The sequence below is a fragment of the Erinaceus europaeus genome, chromosome 4, assembly GCF_950295315.1.
Source record: "Erinaceus europaeus chromosome 4, mEriEur2.1, whole genome shotgun sequence".
Lineage (NCBI taxonomy): Eukaryota > Metazoa > Chordata > Mammalia > Eulipotyphla > Erinaceidae > Erinaceus > Erinaceus europaeus.
The window spans coordinates 5,733,107-5,749,586 of NC_080165.1; the positions used below are offsets into that span (position 1 = coordinate 5,733,107).

General features: G+C 43.0%; 1 protein-coding gene across 4 annotated transcripts in view; it reads left to right on the forward strand.

The window, feature by feature from the left end:
- Positions 1 to 16,480, forward strand: part of PHACTR2 (phosphatase and actin regulator 2) — a 275,038-nt gene that overhangs the window by 235,142 nt on the left and 23,416 nt on the right. The window contains exons 10-11 of one of the 4 annotated variants that reach the window (XM_060188670.1): positions 6,299 to 6,360; positions 9,198 to 9,595. In XM_060188670.1, coding sequence (XP_060044653.1) covers positions 6,299 to 6,360; positions 9,198 to 9,356 — 221 coding nt within the window. In that variant the 3' untranslated portion in view covers positions 9,357 to 9,595. Of the gene's footprint in view, positions 1 to 6,298; positions 6,361 to 9,197; positions 9,596 to 16,480 lie in introns of those variants that run through there. The other 3 variants (XM_016185904.2, XM_060188671.1, XM_060188669.1) reach the window with 3 other exon arrangements.

The following is a 16,480-nucleotide window of genomic DNA, read 5'->3' on the forward strand; positions in this document are numbered from 1 at the left end:
CTTACGCTGGTCCTTGCACTTTGTGCCACCTGCACTTAAGCTGCTGTGCTACTGCCTGACTCCCCAGGTGTCTTATCTTTCTGTCCCCCTCTCTGTCTTCCCCTCCTCTCTCCATTTCTCTCTGTCCTATCCAACAACAGCAGCAATAACAATAATGATAACCACAACAACAATAATCAGCAAGGGCAACAAAAGTGAAAAAAATAACCTCCAGGAGCAGTGGATTCATAGTGCAGACACCGAACCCCAGCAAGAACCCTAGAGGGAAAAAAAAAGGCTAAAAGTGGACCTAACCTATGACCCAGCAATCCCTTTCCTGGTGATAGAACCAAACACACCCATCCAGAAAGACCGGTGTACACCTATGTTCATAGCAGCACAATTTGTGAGTCAGATTGTCCTGTCTGTGATGAACCCTGTTCTCTAATCTGTGTGGCTTTCTTTGCTGAAAGGGAGAAACGTTTTAATGGCGTATTTATCCTGTAGTTGCTGTTACCAACTGTAAAGACTGAACAGTGAGAGTAGCCTTCATCCTGTGAGATTGGTTTTCCTCTGTTTGTTTGTGAGCATAACTGGCATAGGTCCCACCTACCCCATCCACCCACCCCCCAAAAAAGAAGAAAAATTAAGTGATCTTCAGTGTGTGGACTATTTTAGAGAGGGGAAAAGTCATGACTAGAAAAGACAAACAGAAAACTATTTTCACCATTTTGAGGAAGGATGAAAGGAACTTGTAATTTTAGCAGCAAAACAAAAACCAAAGCCACTTTCAATCATAGGCTCTGGGAAATATTTCCTTATAAGCTCAAATGCCTACTATAATCTCCTATTACCCAGAAATTAGCCTTGTTGGATGTTGGATTTTGTACCGAGGAAAAAAGGAAAGGCTCATTCTGGGTAATTCTCCCCTGCTCCTGTGAGACAAATAGTGCCAAGCCACACTGGTGTTTGGTTATTTGAGAAACCATTTCGGAGGTCTAGAAATTTACTGCACCGTGATCTCAAGCGCTGTGTTGGCTTTTAGACCCTATTTTCCTGGAGGTTTGGGAAAGGGTGGAATGCCAACGTCAACTTCAGATTCAGCTCTGGCCTTTTTTTTTTACTTCCTTCTTAGTTTGTCTAAGCATGCTTATTCTGGAAACAAAAGACACATTTCCAGTCTGCAGAGGCTGATAAGTGGCTGATGATCTCCTGACATAAAATGGTCTGGCCAAGGGAAGCAGACGGGAAAATGGCTGGGGTCATCTCGTGCGTTCTGAGAGACAATCCCAGGGGTCGAGGTGTGACTTACAGCGCGTCATTCCGCCCGCCCCTGCTTCCTTCTGGACTCTCCCGCATTGGTCGTTTCTTTGAAGACAAACCTATAGGATTGTGTTTCTTTGATGAAAACATCCTCTGTGTGTTTGACATGGCTATTAAGGATACTGGATTTAAGTAGGCCATGTTTTCTTGTCAGACCAGTGAACTAATAATGCACAGTACAAAATATCAAGCTTCGGGGCTGGGTGATGGGACAGCTCGCAGGATGCACATGTTACAACGTGCAAGGACTGCCACCAGAGCCACCAGTCCCCACCTACAGGGAGCAAGCTTCGTGAGCACTGAAGGAGGTCTGCAGGTCTCTGTCATCTCTTCCCCATCTTTCTCCTCCTTCCCTCTCAATTCTTCTCTGTCTCTATTAACAAAATAAAAATAAAAAGTTAACACCAGGACCAGTGGATTTGCTATGCAGGCACCAAGCCCCAGCAGTAACTCAGATGGCAATTAAAAAAAAAAAATTAAGCTTCAAATCTAAGCCTGTCACTAGTTTAATAACATGATCAAACGGCAATCAGTGCTATATGGAAAAAAAAAAAACTAATTGGAAACCACAGGATAATTGTTACCTCATAGTATCATTCCCAGTATCACACCTCACTTGGCCTCTTTCTGACTTTCTTACATCTACTATTTTAAATTATGCTGAGTTTTACATTTTAGAGCCTGCTTCTTAAAGTGGCTAAGTAGAAAACAAGGGTTTCCCCCCCCCACTTTGTTGCCCTTGTAGTTGTTGGATAGGACAGACAGAAATGGAGAGAGGAGGGGAAGACAGAGAGGGGGAGAGAAAGACAGACACCTGCAGACCTGCTTCACCGCCTGTGAAGCGACTCCCCTGCAGGTGGGGAGCCGGGGGCTCGAACCAGGATCCTTACACCGGTCCTTGTGCTTTGTGCCACATGCGCTTAACCTGCTGCCTTGCTGGGCAGTGCTGGCTTATCAGGACAACTGATGTTCACAGAACAAGCTCTGTAGTGCATGGATGGTAGGGGCAGGTCTTTTTACAGTACGGAGCTATGATTATGATGCCAGTTATATAGTCTAGAGATAAAAAGTATTTATTAGACCTGTGAGCTCTGCACATATATTTTTCTGAACAGTCTATTATGAAAAATATCTTTTATTCTTTTTTTTTTCTCCATTCTTTTGGTCAGAACACTGCTCAGTTGTCTTAGGATGGTGCCAGGCACTGAATTTGGGAGATCCAAGATTCAGGCATGCAAGTCCTTGAGATAAACCACTGTGCTGTTTCCCAGGCCCCGTGAAAAAGTTAATCATACACAAAGTTGAAGGATTTTTATAGTAAACAGTCAGAAATCTTCACCTTGAGGCTATTTCTCCCTTGATCCATCTTGATTGCTCTTGTTTGCTTATTTGTTTTCATACATTTTAAATAAGTTTGTATATGTATTTTCATTTGTTAAAAACACTCATGTTGAAACATGTAAAATAGCAAAAAGAGAAACAAATCCACAAAAAATGGTGTGAATATTTATAAACACACCTTATCTGAGTCAGTTACTCTGTACTTCAGCTGTTGGATTTTCAAATGCTTTTCTTTTTCCTTTTCGTTTTAGCAAATCCACAAAATGTTCTCGGCAACATTTGGACCACATAGATTTCCTGTAGTAGACACACACACACACACACTTCCTGTGGTACAGACAGACACACATACACACACTTCCTGTGGTACACACACACACTTCCTGTGGTATACATATACACACACAAACACATACACTTCCTGTGGTTTACATACATACACACACACTTCCTGTGGTATATACACACAGACACACACACACTTCCTGTGGTAAACACACACATGCACACTTCCTGTGGTATAAATATACACACACAAACACACTTCCTGTGGTGTACATACATACACACACACTTCCTGTAGTACACACACACACACACACACACACACACTTCCTGTGGCAAACACACACACACACTTCCTGTGGTATAAATATACACACACAAACACATACACTTCCTGTGATGTACATACATACACACTTCCTGTGGTATATACACACACACACTTCCTGTGGTAAACACACACACTTCCTGTGGTATAAATATACACACACAAACACATACACTTCCTGTGGTGTACATACATACACACACACTTCCTGTGGTATATATACACACACACACACACACACACACACTTCCTGTGGTAAACACACACACACTTCCTGTGGTATAAATATACACACACAAACACATACACTTCCTGTGGTGTACATACATACACACACACTTCCTGTGGTATACACACACAGACACACACACACACGCGTGCGAGCAGAGTCAAACTGTTAACATTGTTTGTTTATAGAAAAAGCTTCCTGTGGGTGTTCTGAAGGATCCATGCCTCTCTGCTCAGATGAGAGTTTGCTGAGGGCAAGATTTGTCACTGTGTCATCTCCAGTCACTTCCTGTCTGTTTTAAAGTAACAGAAAAAGTATACATCCCACTTCCTAATTGACCAGATAATAACTCAGAAAATGAAGGAAATATGCAAAAAAAAATTCCAGTGATTATGTATCATGTTATATGTGTTATTATTATTTTTTACCAGAGCACTGCTCAGCTCTGACTGAGGGTGGTGCTGGGGATTGAATGTCTTTGTAACCTCAGGCATGAAAGTCTCTTGCTATCTCCCCAGCTTTTCTCTTCTTCTCTCTTTTTTTTTTTTTTTTTTTTTTTTAGGTTATGGTGTAGCCTCAACTCTGTAAAAGTTTTACAGTGACTCATCTTATTAAAGATTCAGAGAAGAGTCACTTTGTTTTCCCTGCATTCCCCATTCTCTTTCTCTAATAGATTTTTTTTTTTTTTAGAAACACAGTTTCAAACATTGGAAATGTAAGGAAGACAGTTCCTGATGCTAGAAAAGAATTCCCAGATGGTGGAGTCTTGTATTTAACTCCCCCCTGAATGTAATTGGCTCTACTTTTTAAAACACCGCCTTCTATCATCTGAGGTACAATATGCCTGAGGAGACAAAAATCCCAGTATCACCTTGAAGGAAATAACGTTTGTGTATTTCAGTATAATTGGCTCGCTTGCTGGTTTTGAATCCTAATAGATATCCAATGCCTTCTCTTTGAATAATAAACGTAGTGTAACCAGAGGCAAGGCTATCACACACTTGATAGAGCGCACATGATACCATACTCAAGGGCCTGGTTTCAAGCCCCTGGTTCCTTCCCACCTGTGTGTGTTTGGGGGAGAATGGATGAAGAGAGATGGGAGCCACACCACTGGTGAGGCACTTTCTCTCTCCCTGTTTATCTCCACCTTCCTTCTCAACTTCTCTCTGTCATTGTCAGAGAGGAAGAAAAAAAAAAAAGAAAAAGAAATGACCACCAGGAGTGGTAGGTTTGTACAGCAACCAAGCCCCCAGCAATTTGAAAGTAAATGTGATATAATCATTGTATGGAGAAAGTTAACTACAGTGTTTTCTGAATAATCTTTTTCTCTATTATTAATGATGTCACCAGAGCTCTAATTTTGTAAAATCTAATTGTATTCAATTGTATGGTTCTTGTATTCAAGAACCATAGGCTTGGCATTTGTCTCTGATGTATAATTTGTAATTTGAGAGCCATATCTAATTCATATAAGATAATTCTCCATTTAAAAGATGTATTTAAGGTTACACATTTTGTGGTGAGACTAGAAATGCCTACAGTATTTTTTAGGAAGTCATCTGGGTTGTAACCAAATGTGTCTGCTAGTTGCAGACAGCTAATAAGAGCTAATTAGCTAGTTGTTTCTGGTCTTAAGGGTGATTTTAGCTAGATAACCAGGCTGATCACTCTCTCTCAGATGAATTAGTGTTTCAAAATAAGCATTTCAGGAGAATGTAGAAACTTTTATTGGTCCAGATAAGGAAATTAATAGAGAATTTAGCATATTCAGCTAGCAAATACCAGTATTACAAATAGTGAATATTAACATTTTATTAATGATAAAATAATCTCATTAGTAATAAATACTATGTGAATTTTAAAAATAAAACTAATTTTCTTTTCATAGAGAAGACTTAGCTTTTTCAGCTTCTTGCATAAGCCTTTGAACAGTGTAATTTTCCTTCTTTAAAATTCATTACTGTACTTTCTAAAAGATAATCTTACATAAGCACTAGTGTCCAAGAAATAAATTCTGTATTCACTTATTGAACAAATGATGTATCACAGGGAGCAACAGAGAATTCTTCAAACAAACAACCATTAAAATCTCAAGGGGTGTTTATTTCTTTTAAATTTCTGGACATTTTTCTCTTAATCCCATCTGCTGGACGACATTCATTTAAGTTGGCCATGAAATCGTAATGCTTGGTGAGGCACTAGAGAAAGAGAGGCTTTGGGAAGTAAAATTCACAGGAAAATAAATAACCTTTATCCACAGTATACCATAACCTCATTCAGAACATTATGGTTTGAAAGCGAAGTCCAAAGAAATTATTATATTCTGCTTCTATGGAAACCAAAGCAGACAAGTCAAGTATTTTGGTTGGATTCAAATGAAAATCAACAACGCGAACATGCGTCAGATGATTCTAATTTGTTCTTTTATATATCGAAGGCTTTCCCAGGAAGGGCAAATCTAAAAGTTACTTTTTAGCTGATTTCTGATACTGTGTGCATATGAGCCTATAAGATGACTAGCACTAAAAGACTTTTGTGAGAGTATAGGCACTTTTGTGGGATTTTAGAATAGAGTAAAATAGTCTGGAGAAAAGCAGCTTATAATTAATAAGGCCATTCCTATGGAAGAATATATGTATTTAGTCTTTTTTTTTTTTTTTTTTGCAAAGGCTTTTGATAAGTTTTTGAAGATGTTGGTAGAGTGTTTGATCAACATTTGCTAGATTCAACAGCTGTGGCCTGACCGTGTTTCTGATTCTAAACTCATTTCCACTCACTAAATGGCTGTGCCTTTTCCCTCCACTAAACAGAAAAGAATGAAGAAGAAGAACAGGAAGCAAAAATGGAACTTAAACGCAGACTCAGCAGAAAGGTGATGGCCCTGTGACTGTTGTTAGTGGATGTTACGTGTCTTTAGATACTCATGTTTGACAGAAAATCCAGCTCTCAACATGCAACTGTGATGTTCAGGAATGAGTCTCCCTTCTGTTGTACAAAAAAAAAAATCGATTACCTACGATGTGATCATGCTCATACTTACAGTCGCACGTTAACTTTGAGACGTTCATGTTAAACGTGTTTTTAACTCCATCTAGCATTTATGAAAATGACATGACCTTCGTGAAAAAAAAAGTGAAAAGAAAATCACATCTGAGTCTTCTATTTAGAGAGTACTGTCACCAAAGTTTCAGTGTGTAGTGGTAAAAAAAAAAAACAAAAAAACATGTTTTCCGTGTAGTCTTATAAATATTAAACATTTTTTCTTACTGCTGAAGATGTGCCACGTCTCCATATCTGAGCGGGTTGAGTGATTTATTAAGCTCATTTAAAGAAATTTCCCAACTGCTTGCCTGCTACAGTGCTGCCCAATTTGACAAAATGGCACTTGCAAAATTCAGGACAATTAAATTATTTCCACTCAGGGAAAATAGAAATGTGATACCAAGGCCAGCTTTTTTTTTTTTTTTCATGAGAATTAGAATAATGATAGTCTCTGCAGAATCTCAGCACTCTTGAGAGTTTCTGTTTCATTAAGAGCTCTCCTTTAGAAGGACCCAGCTTCAAGCCTCTACTCCCCACCTGCAGGAGGGAAACTTCACAAGTGATGAAGCAGTGCTGAGGGTCTCTCTCACTCTCTTCCCTCCCTTCTCCTTCCCTTTGAGTTTCTCTCTGCGAGTATCCAATATATATACTCTTTCTTCAGTAACTCTTCTGCAACCAGAGAAGTAAGTGAAGACTGAGTAAAATATGCCCTCTGTAGCAGAATGTGACCCAGCCCACATTTACCTTAACTAACTGGGGAACCCACAGTCAAAGTGTTTGCACGTAAAAGTGTTTGAAGAATCACGCCATTCCTATGCAGAAGTTACACAGAGATTGTTTTTTTTTTTTTGTTTGTTTGTTTGTTTTAACCAGAGCACTGTTCAACTCTGGCTTAAGGTGGTGCGGGGGGATTGAACCTGGGACTTTGGAGTCACAGGCATCTTTGCATAGCCATTATGCTATCTACCCTCTGCCCCAGAGATTGTATTTTGAAGCTTTTTTTTATTATTATTATTGTTGAGGAAGTGAGGTCCTTAATTCATTGATTTCCCTTGTGGAGCCTAACTGTAAAATACTTTTCCAACTGAAAAAGCTAACAACTGAATGCCTGCTGTAGCTCAGTGAGTCACCAGCTCTCAACAGCAATGCTCGGCCTAGCCGCCGCTGCCCTCGTGACAGCCTTCCCCACACGCAGTCTTGGCCCAGGTGCGTTCCAGCCTGATCCTGCCAAGTCCACTTCCCCCCCATCACCTCCTTCTTCCGGAACTCCCTTTTACAGTCCAGACCTAGAGTGAAACTCGATGGAGCCCCGATGGTAGAGAAGTAGCTGAAGGCTGTCATAATGGTCAGAACTATTTCTGTGTTAATCTTGAGTTTAGGACCAAGAAGGATAGCAAATACACACAGGACGGGCAGTGGGGTGGGGGGTGGGGGCATTAAGTGTCACTATAAATTTGTTTCTTTAAGAGAGAAGCTATGGGCTGAATTCTCTCTAAAAAATATTTTAAAATATGTTTATTTCTTTGAGAGAGACAGCTAGAAATCAAGAGGGTAGGAGGAGATAGGGAGAGAGAAAAAGACTCCTCCAGCACCGCAAAGCTTTCCCCCTGCAGGAAGGGACCCGGGGCTCAAACCTGAGTTCTTGTATATTGTCATGTGTGCGCTCAACCAGGTGCATCACCGCCCGGCCCTTAAATTTGAATTTGACAAAAAAAAAAAAAAAAAAAACAGAAAGAATCCAAGTAATTAGAAGCATCTTAAATGTTGCGATGACTCTAAGCAGGTGAGGTGCCATTCTGAACATCTTACTGCCCTACTTTGTTCCTGCAGGTTAGCTTTACCTGTCAAGGTAAAAGTGGTATCAGGGGGGCCAGGCAGGTGGGTGGTGGCACACGCAATACGAAGCGAGAGGACCTGCACAAGGATCCCGGTTCGAGCCTCCAGCTCCCCACTTACAGAGGGGGTCGCTTCACAAGCGGCAAAGCAGGTCTACAGAGCAGGTGTCTTTCTCTCCCCTTCTCTGTCTCCCCCTCTTCTCTCAATTTCTCTCCTGTCCAAAAAAATTGAAAGAATGGCCACAGGAACAGGTGATTCGTAGTACAGGCACCAAGTCCCAGCAAGAACCCTGGAGGCCAAAAAAAAAAAATGTGAAATCAGTGCTTGGATCCTGTTCTCTCACAGAAGACTGCCACGGACAAACATTCCCTGGGAGTTTATTCTTTGGTTGTAAGTCTGTGTGTTTCTAAATGTGTCGATTTCTGCAGGGGTCATAGAGATTCGGAAAAGTATTTCTCTTCCTCATTCAGCCTCTAAGCCAGCCCTCCTGCATCTTGGTTCCTATCAGGTCTGTGATGCTCCTCCATGTCCTATGTGTCAGGGATGACAGCTGCCTTTATCACGATGCCAAGTGTAATCCAGACGGTTTCAGAAACTGTGACCTATCTAACAGTGATGATTTTTATAGTCTCAAAATTAGGACACACTGCTTCCTAGTTCTCATTAGAAACTCCCAAGATGTTACAACTTTTTTTTTTTTTTAAATATCTGAAAGCGACCTTATTTAACCATAACTTTGAAGTTCTTTACAGAAAAACTCGTCACCGTGAGGCTGTGAATAGTTTGCTGAACTTACTGTTTTTATTGTTTTTATTCCCTGACCTCCCGCAGCTCAGTCTGAGGCCCACAGTGGCAGAGCTCCAAGCTCGAAGGATCCTTCGGTTTAATGAGTATGTTGAAGTCACTGAGTCTCCTGACTATGACCGCCGGGCAGATAAGCCCTGGGCCAGGTTGACCCCTGCAGACAAGGCAAGAATCCCACTGGCATGAGCCATGATTTCGTGTTTCTTAGTTTGCTTTTCTTCAAACTTCCGGTACTCACCCAACTTTGACCTTGGTTATCCTTGCAACGTAGTCTCAGTTATTTGATGCCATTGATTATTGAAGCCGATTAAATCATGTGGCTGCTAGTGTAAGTATAGTTCTTCCAACTAAGTCTCAGCAAAAATTAGTTCTAAGAAACCACTTAACCTGCTTAAATTCCAACCAATGCGCTCACTCATTCTCCTCCCCACCTCTCCCTCCCCCTCCCCCTCCCCTCTCCCTCTCCCTCCTCCAGCCCCTCCCCTCCCTCTCCCTCCCTCTCCCCTCTGTCTCTCCCTCCCCCTCTCCCTCCCCCTCCCCCTCTCCCCCTCTCCCTCTCCCCTCTGTTTCTCCCTCTCCCTCTTCCTCTCCCTCCCCCCTGTCTCCCCCTCCCCTCTCCCTCTCCCTCCTCCAGCCCCTCTCCCCTCTCCCTCTCCCCCTCCCCTCTCTCTCTCCCTCTCCCTCTCCCTCTGTCTCTCCCTCTCCCTCTGTCTCTCCCTCCCTTCTCCCTCCCCCTCCCCTGTCTCTCCCTCCCTCTCCCTCTCCCCCTCCCCTGTCTCTCCCTCCCTCTCCCTCTCCCTCTGTCTCTCCCTCTCCCTCTGTCTCTCCCTCTCCCTCTCCCTCTCCCTTCTCCCTCTCCCTCTCTCTCTCCCTCTCCCTCTGTCTCTCCCTCTCCCCTCTCCCTCTCCCTTCTCCCTCTCCCTCTCCCTCTCCCTCTGTCTCTCCCTCTCCCTCTCCTCTCCCTCTCCCTTTCCCTCTCCCCTCTCCCCTCTCCCTCTCCCTCTCCCTCTCCCTCTCCCTCTCCCCTCTCCCTCTCCCTCTCCCTCTCCCTCTGTCTCTCCCTCTCCCTCTCCCTCTGTCTCTCCCTCTCCCTCTCCCTTCTCCCTCTCCCTCTCTCTCTCCCTCTCCCTCTGTCTCTCCCTCTCCCCTCTCCCTCTCCCTTCTCCCTCTCCCTCTCCCTCTCCCTCTGTCTCTCCCTCTCCCTCTCCTCTCCCTCTCCCTTTCCCTCTCCCCTCTCCCCTCTCCCTCTCCCTCTCCCTCTCCCTCTCCCTCTCCCTCTCCCCTCTCCCTCTCCCTCTCCCTCTCCCTCTCTCTCTCCCTCTCCCTCTGTCTCTCCCTCTCCCCTCTCCCCTCTCCCTCTCCCTCTCCCTCCCTCTCCCTCTCCCTCTCCCTCTCCCTCTCCCTCTCTCTCTCCCTCTCCCTCTCCCTTCTCCCTCTCCCTCTCTCTCTCCCTCTCCCTCTGTCTCTCCTCTCCCCTCTGTCTCTCCCTCTTCCTCTCCCTCCCCCTCCTCTCTGTCTCTCCCTCCCTTCTCCCTCCCCCTCCCCTGTCTCTCCCTCTCCCTCTCCCTCTGTCTCTCCCTCTCCCTCTGTCTCTCCCTCTCCCCTCTCCCTCTCCCTCTGTCTCTCCCTCTCCCTCTGTCTCTCCCTCTCCTTCTCCCTCTGTCTCTCCCTCTCCCCTCTCCCTCTCCCTCTCCCCTCTGTCTCTCCCTCTCCCTCTCTCTCCCCCACCCCCTCCCCCTCTATCCCCCTCCATAAAGTGAAAAATTGAGCTGGGAAGGCAGCTCAGCAAAATGGCTCCTGGTGAACCCTGGGTTTGTCTCAAATTTTCGTGACTGAAAACAGTAACTATTTTATTGGATTTTATAAATTGGGACTCAGCTGGGGATGTTTCTGCTCTTCTGACTAGGGCCCTGATGATGACACACCTACCTTTCTTAGCCATTTTACTCAAATTCTGAGCTCTAGAAAGCAGGGGAGGGAAGTGGTCAGGTAAATGAGTAAGATTCCCAGAAGGTGCACCGTGCACAGGCAGTGACAAAAATCTAAGTGATTAACCACCATCAAATGAAAACATACTCTGTAAGCTCAGACTCATCTTCCCTAACTCTTGGCTCCAGATGGAAAGTTAGAGTCATCTCTAGCTGCCGCAGAGAGGGTTTTTCTTTTAATTTTTTTGTTGAAACAAACAACAACAATAACAAATAATGATGTGTGTGATGTGTGTGTTAGACTTTTAGACTAAGGGGAGATGTGTTTGGTCAGGTTTTATCTTGCAAGCAACATTTCTATCCAAGAGTGCTTTGAAACCAGTTAACTTTAAAATTTTTTTTATTTTCCTTTATGTTGTCCTTGTTGTTTTTCTATTGTTGTAGTTATTGTTGTTATTGATGTCGTCATTGTTGGATAGGACAGAGAGAAAGGGAGAGAGGAGGGGAAGACAGAGAGGGGGAGAGAAAGACAGACACCTGCAGACCTGCTTCACCGCCTGTGAAGTGACTCCCCTGCAGGCGGGGAGCCGGGGAGGCGGGGTTCTCGAACCAAGATCCTTAGGCCAGTCCTTGCGCTTCACGCCATGTGTGCTTAACCCACGGCGTTACCGCCAGACTTCCAAAACCAGTTAACTTCTGCACCTCCCTGTAGATTGGCTCCAGAGCCCCAGAGCCAGAGACCCTTCCTGCTCACAGATGAGGCTCATTTTCCCTCTCTGACATTTCCTTCCATTTCTCCTGAGACTTTCTGAGGTCCCAAGAACAGCATTTTATAACTGGGTATTTATTGTGGGCTTTTTCATAAGATTATTTTCTTTTAGGTAGAAAACATGTATCTTTTTTCAAGAGAGAAAACTGTGGGGGGGGGGGAGAATGAAACAGTTTCCTGTTTGTGTATATAGTACAATAGCCCCAAATCAGAATATTAAAAAAAAAAAAAAAAAAAAGGAAGGAAGGAAGGAGATAACGGTGACAGTGGTAGTCAGTGCCAGTGTATGGCATTTTTAACACTTTCTCAAATTCTTTTTTCTACTTAACACTGAGAAAACAGGTATGTGTTTTCTCTGGGTACTAAAAAGATGACTCCAATAAAGTATTTATTGCTTCTAGGCACTAGAACTATTAGTAGCGTCAACATATTTTATTTTAAAGTGAGAAAAAAAAAACCATGCTAATCATTATTATTTTGCTATATATTTCTGAGTTGATTTTGCCTCTTAGTTTACAATGAAACCCTGCATATTATATCATGATAAGTTCAAAATAGTGTCTGTTACTCAATAACTTCAGCTTTGTGGAAATCTGTAATTTGACTTTCATATTAACAAGACTTTCACTGTCTAAACTTTGCACCATATATTCCATTAAAAATATTGAAAGTAAATATTTCCACCTCTGCTCTCAAAATAAATACCAAACCTCCTGCCAACCTAAAAGAACCATCCCTTCTTTCTAATTTTCACAGTACCATTTCTTAGCCTCCTTGAAACACCACTTTGCATCTTTTAAATAAAGTCTTTTGAATTTCAGGAGAATCAGTAACCAGTCATTCAATCAATCAGTCACCATTCCGTGGCTATCCCATGAAAACACTGTGTGAAAACTGTGGAGAATCTCAAAAAAAAAAAAAAACATATATATATATTAGTCTTGTCAGACTGCCCAAACTGGGGAAGTCCTGGGAGAAATGTCTTTCCTGACCCTTGCTGAGGAACATTCAGCTTCATGATAGAATATTCAAGTTTAGGATGTGCAGCACTGGAAACATATACACATGCAGTAAGATACAAACAGCCTGTTTTCCTGGGCTGACATACATAAAAGAGTCCCAACATGACAGGTCCAGCTAGAGAAAGTCACCCACTTGATCCACTTGATCTGAAGACCAAGGCTCCCAGGTTAGATACTGTCTCCCTGGGGCAGAGCATAGAAGCTCTGTGGTAGATATGGTACCAAGTTGCACATGCTACTGATTCTGTCCTGATGTCCCTGGGCAGAAGACATCACCATTGTGTCCCTGAACCTCACCTCTCCACAGCCCTGCCCCACTACAGAAAGATAGAATCAGGCTGGGGTATGGATCCACCTGCCAACACCCACATCCAGTGGTGTTCATGTCCATGTTCTACACCCCACAAAGAATTTTGGTCCATACTCCTAGAGGGATAAAGACTAAGGAAGCTTCCATTGAAGGAGATGGGATACAGGACTCTGGTAGTGGGAACTGTGGAATTGTACCCATTATCTTACAGTCTTATAAATCAATACTAAATCACTAGTAAAAATTACAACATTGAGAGAGAGAGAGAGAGAGAGCAGGCTTTGCAGCTAGGCACTTCTGAGTCTGGTCCTAACTTGACCACTTGGTAGTTGTTTGAATTGACCTAAGCATTTAATCTATATAAGACTTTGTTCCCAGTTGTTGATATTGTTTCTCTTCATTTAAGCCTCTGTTTAGGATATAAGATGTCCTATAAAGTATCCAGTGAAAAGGAATAAACACTTCTTTTTGTGTGTTGCATGGCCTTCGCTGATTTACTAAATCAATAACTATTTACTAAACTTCATATAATATATAAGGTTTAGTCCTAGATAGTAGGACACAAAGATGCATAGGACATTCTCTGAACAGGACTTGAGAAAGAAGGGGGCTGGGCGGTGGCGCACTGGGTTAAACGCACATAGTATGAAGCACAAGGACTTGAGAAAGACAAAGTCATTTTTTGTTTGTTTGTTTACCAGTGCTGGGCATCACACCCAGGGCTGTAGACATGCAGTGTGTGTGCTCTTCCATTCAGCTGCATCCCCGGCCAAGGAGGAGTTTTAACTCTGTGTAGAGATAGGCTCTGACCTCTTTATTTTTTCTATTTTATTTTTACTTATGAAAAGGAAACACTGACAAAAACCATAAGATAAGAGGGGTACAACTCCACACAATTCCCACCACCAGAACTCCGTATCCCACCCCCTCCCCTGATAGCTTTCCTATTCTTTATCCCTCTGGGAGTATGGACCCAGGACCATTGTGGGATGCAGAAGGTGGAAGGTCTGGCTTCTGTAGTTGCTTCCCTGCTGAACATGGGTGTTGGCAGGTGGATCCATACTCCCAGCCTGCCTCTCTCTTTCCCTAGTGGGGCAGGGCTCTGGGGAAGCTGAGCTCCAGGACATATTGGTGGGGGTTGTCTGTCCAGGGAAGTCCGGTTGGCATCATGGTAGCATCTGGAACCTGGTGGTTGAAAAAGAATTAACATATAAAGCCAAACAAATTGTTGACTACTCATGAACCTAAAGGCTGGAGTATTGCAGATGAAGATTTGGGGTCTCCATTTTGAAGATAGCTAGTAGGCCTATTTTAGTTATATTCCAAAGGGCCTGTGACTATACTAGTGTTTTCCTGAGCCTGCCATCTGATATGCAGGTGGATCCAAGTTATTTTCTGGGGAGATAATGTCATGGCTGGGAAAAGGACCAGGAAGCTGGATCAGGGAAGAGAGTAGCTCCCTAATATGGAAAAGGTGTATAAATATTGTTGACTGTCAAACACATCGATTTGATGTTATCTGGGGCCCATATTCAGCTTAGGAGCCTATGTGACCTCTTCATCCCAGTAGGTCTGAGCTCACATTCTGTGGTCATGTTCCAAGCTGCCCCACTATCAGGACCCATCTTCCTCACGTGGTAGATAGAGTATGTTGTCTAGCCTCTGATCGCTTTATGATCGCCAGGCTGCAGATACCTGTAGCACTGCTCTGTTACTTATAAAGTTCCAACCTCTGAAGAGCTGACCTGGCATGTTAGCCTGTGGGATATACCCATATATTTTTTTTTTATTAAATTAAATGTATCTGTTTTGGATAGAGACAGAAATTGAGAAGAGAGAGAGTGAGAGAAAGATACCAGCAGCATTGTTTCACCACTCAAGAAGTTTTCCCCCTAAAGGGGAGGCCTGGGGACTTGAACCCAAGTCCTTACAGATGATAGTATCTGGACCCTATCAAAGGTATCACCACTTAGCCCCAGGATATGCCCATAGTTAACTGATTCTCTTGAGAAACAAAAAGGATGTATGTGGCCCTTATCATTGTAAATGTTACACTATAGCTTAAAAAAATAAATAAACAGAGCTAGAAGGTAATCTTTTTGGTGAGCCCAGTTGATTCTTAGAGAAAATGTTAGTTGATTTTTGCCAGGCTTTTAGGCCTGTGGCCCATGGACTATTAAGAATAAGGACTTTGCTTATTTGACTTTGATGCTCCTTCACTGATGCTGTCTTCCTGCACAGCAAATCATACTCCAGATGCTCTAAGCATAGTTCAGCCCAGAAAGTGCAGGACTTGTCCTGAGCTCACACCATATCTACTGTGTGGACCTCTGGTCTCTTGCTGTCTCCCAAGAAATAAAGAAATGTATTTTCTTCTAAGGTAGATGTTAGAAAGAATCATTGGCCATACTTATAAACTACACTTTAGCTCCTTTTTAGAAAGTCTCATAATAGTGACCTTTTTACCAAATATTTACAATATACAAAGCAATCTCAAATATGTTCTCTTTCATTGAGCTGCATAGTATTGGAAGGAAGTGTTGCCATTTCCCAGATGGTAAAATGGTTTTTTGCAAGGGTCACACTGCTACTGAGGGAACAGGCAAGCTAGAATTCATGCCTGCTGATTTTCAATGACTGCTTTTCACTTTCTCTACCTGTGTTTTTCTTCTTCTTCTTCTTCTTCTTCTTCTTCTTCTTCTTCTTCTTCTTCTTCTTCTTCTTCTTCTTCTTCTTCTTCTTCTTCTTTTTACTATGAATCTACTGCTTCTGGAGGCTATTTTTTCCACTTTATTGGATAGGACAGAGAGAAATTGAGAGAGAGAGAGAGACACCTGCTTCTGAAGTGACCCCCCTGCAGATGGGGAGCCGGGGGCTCGAACTCAAGTCCTTAACCCTCGGAACTGTGTGTGCTTAACCAGGTGCGCCATGGCTTATCCCCCCTGAAACGTTTCAGAGAAGTTTAGACAGTACTTGATGGCACTACCGAAAAACAGAATGCATGCTTTCATGGGAGATTTTTGCTAGGTGTTACCTGGTGACTAGGAGGAAGTATGTTCAGTATAGTAATTTGTAGTGAGTTGAACAGAATGGACTCACTGTTGATCCCACTGGGGGACAAGCTGTAAAGCCTTATCCACAGAGACACAGGCTCACAGATTCTTCTTCACATGGTTCATCTCATTCAAAATAATAAATGTAATTTAATTTTAAGAAATCAGAAGCAAGAATGATTGCCACTATTCCTATCCACAAGTACCCTATAAAAACGACTGACAGGG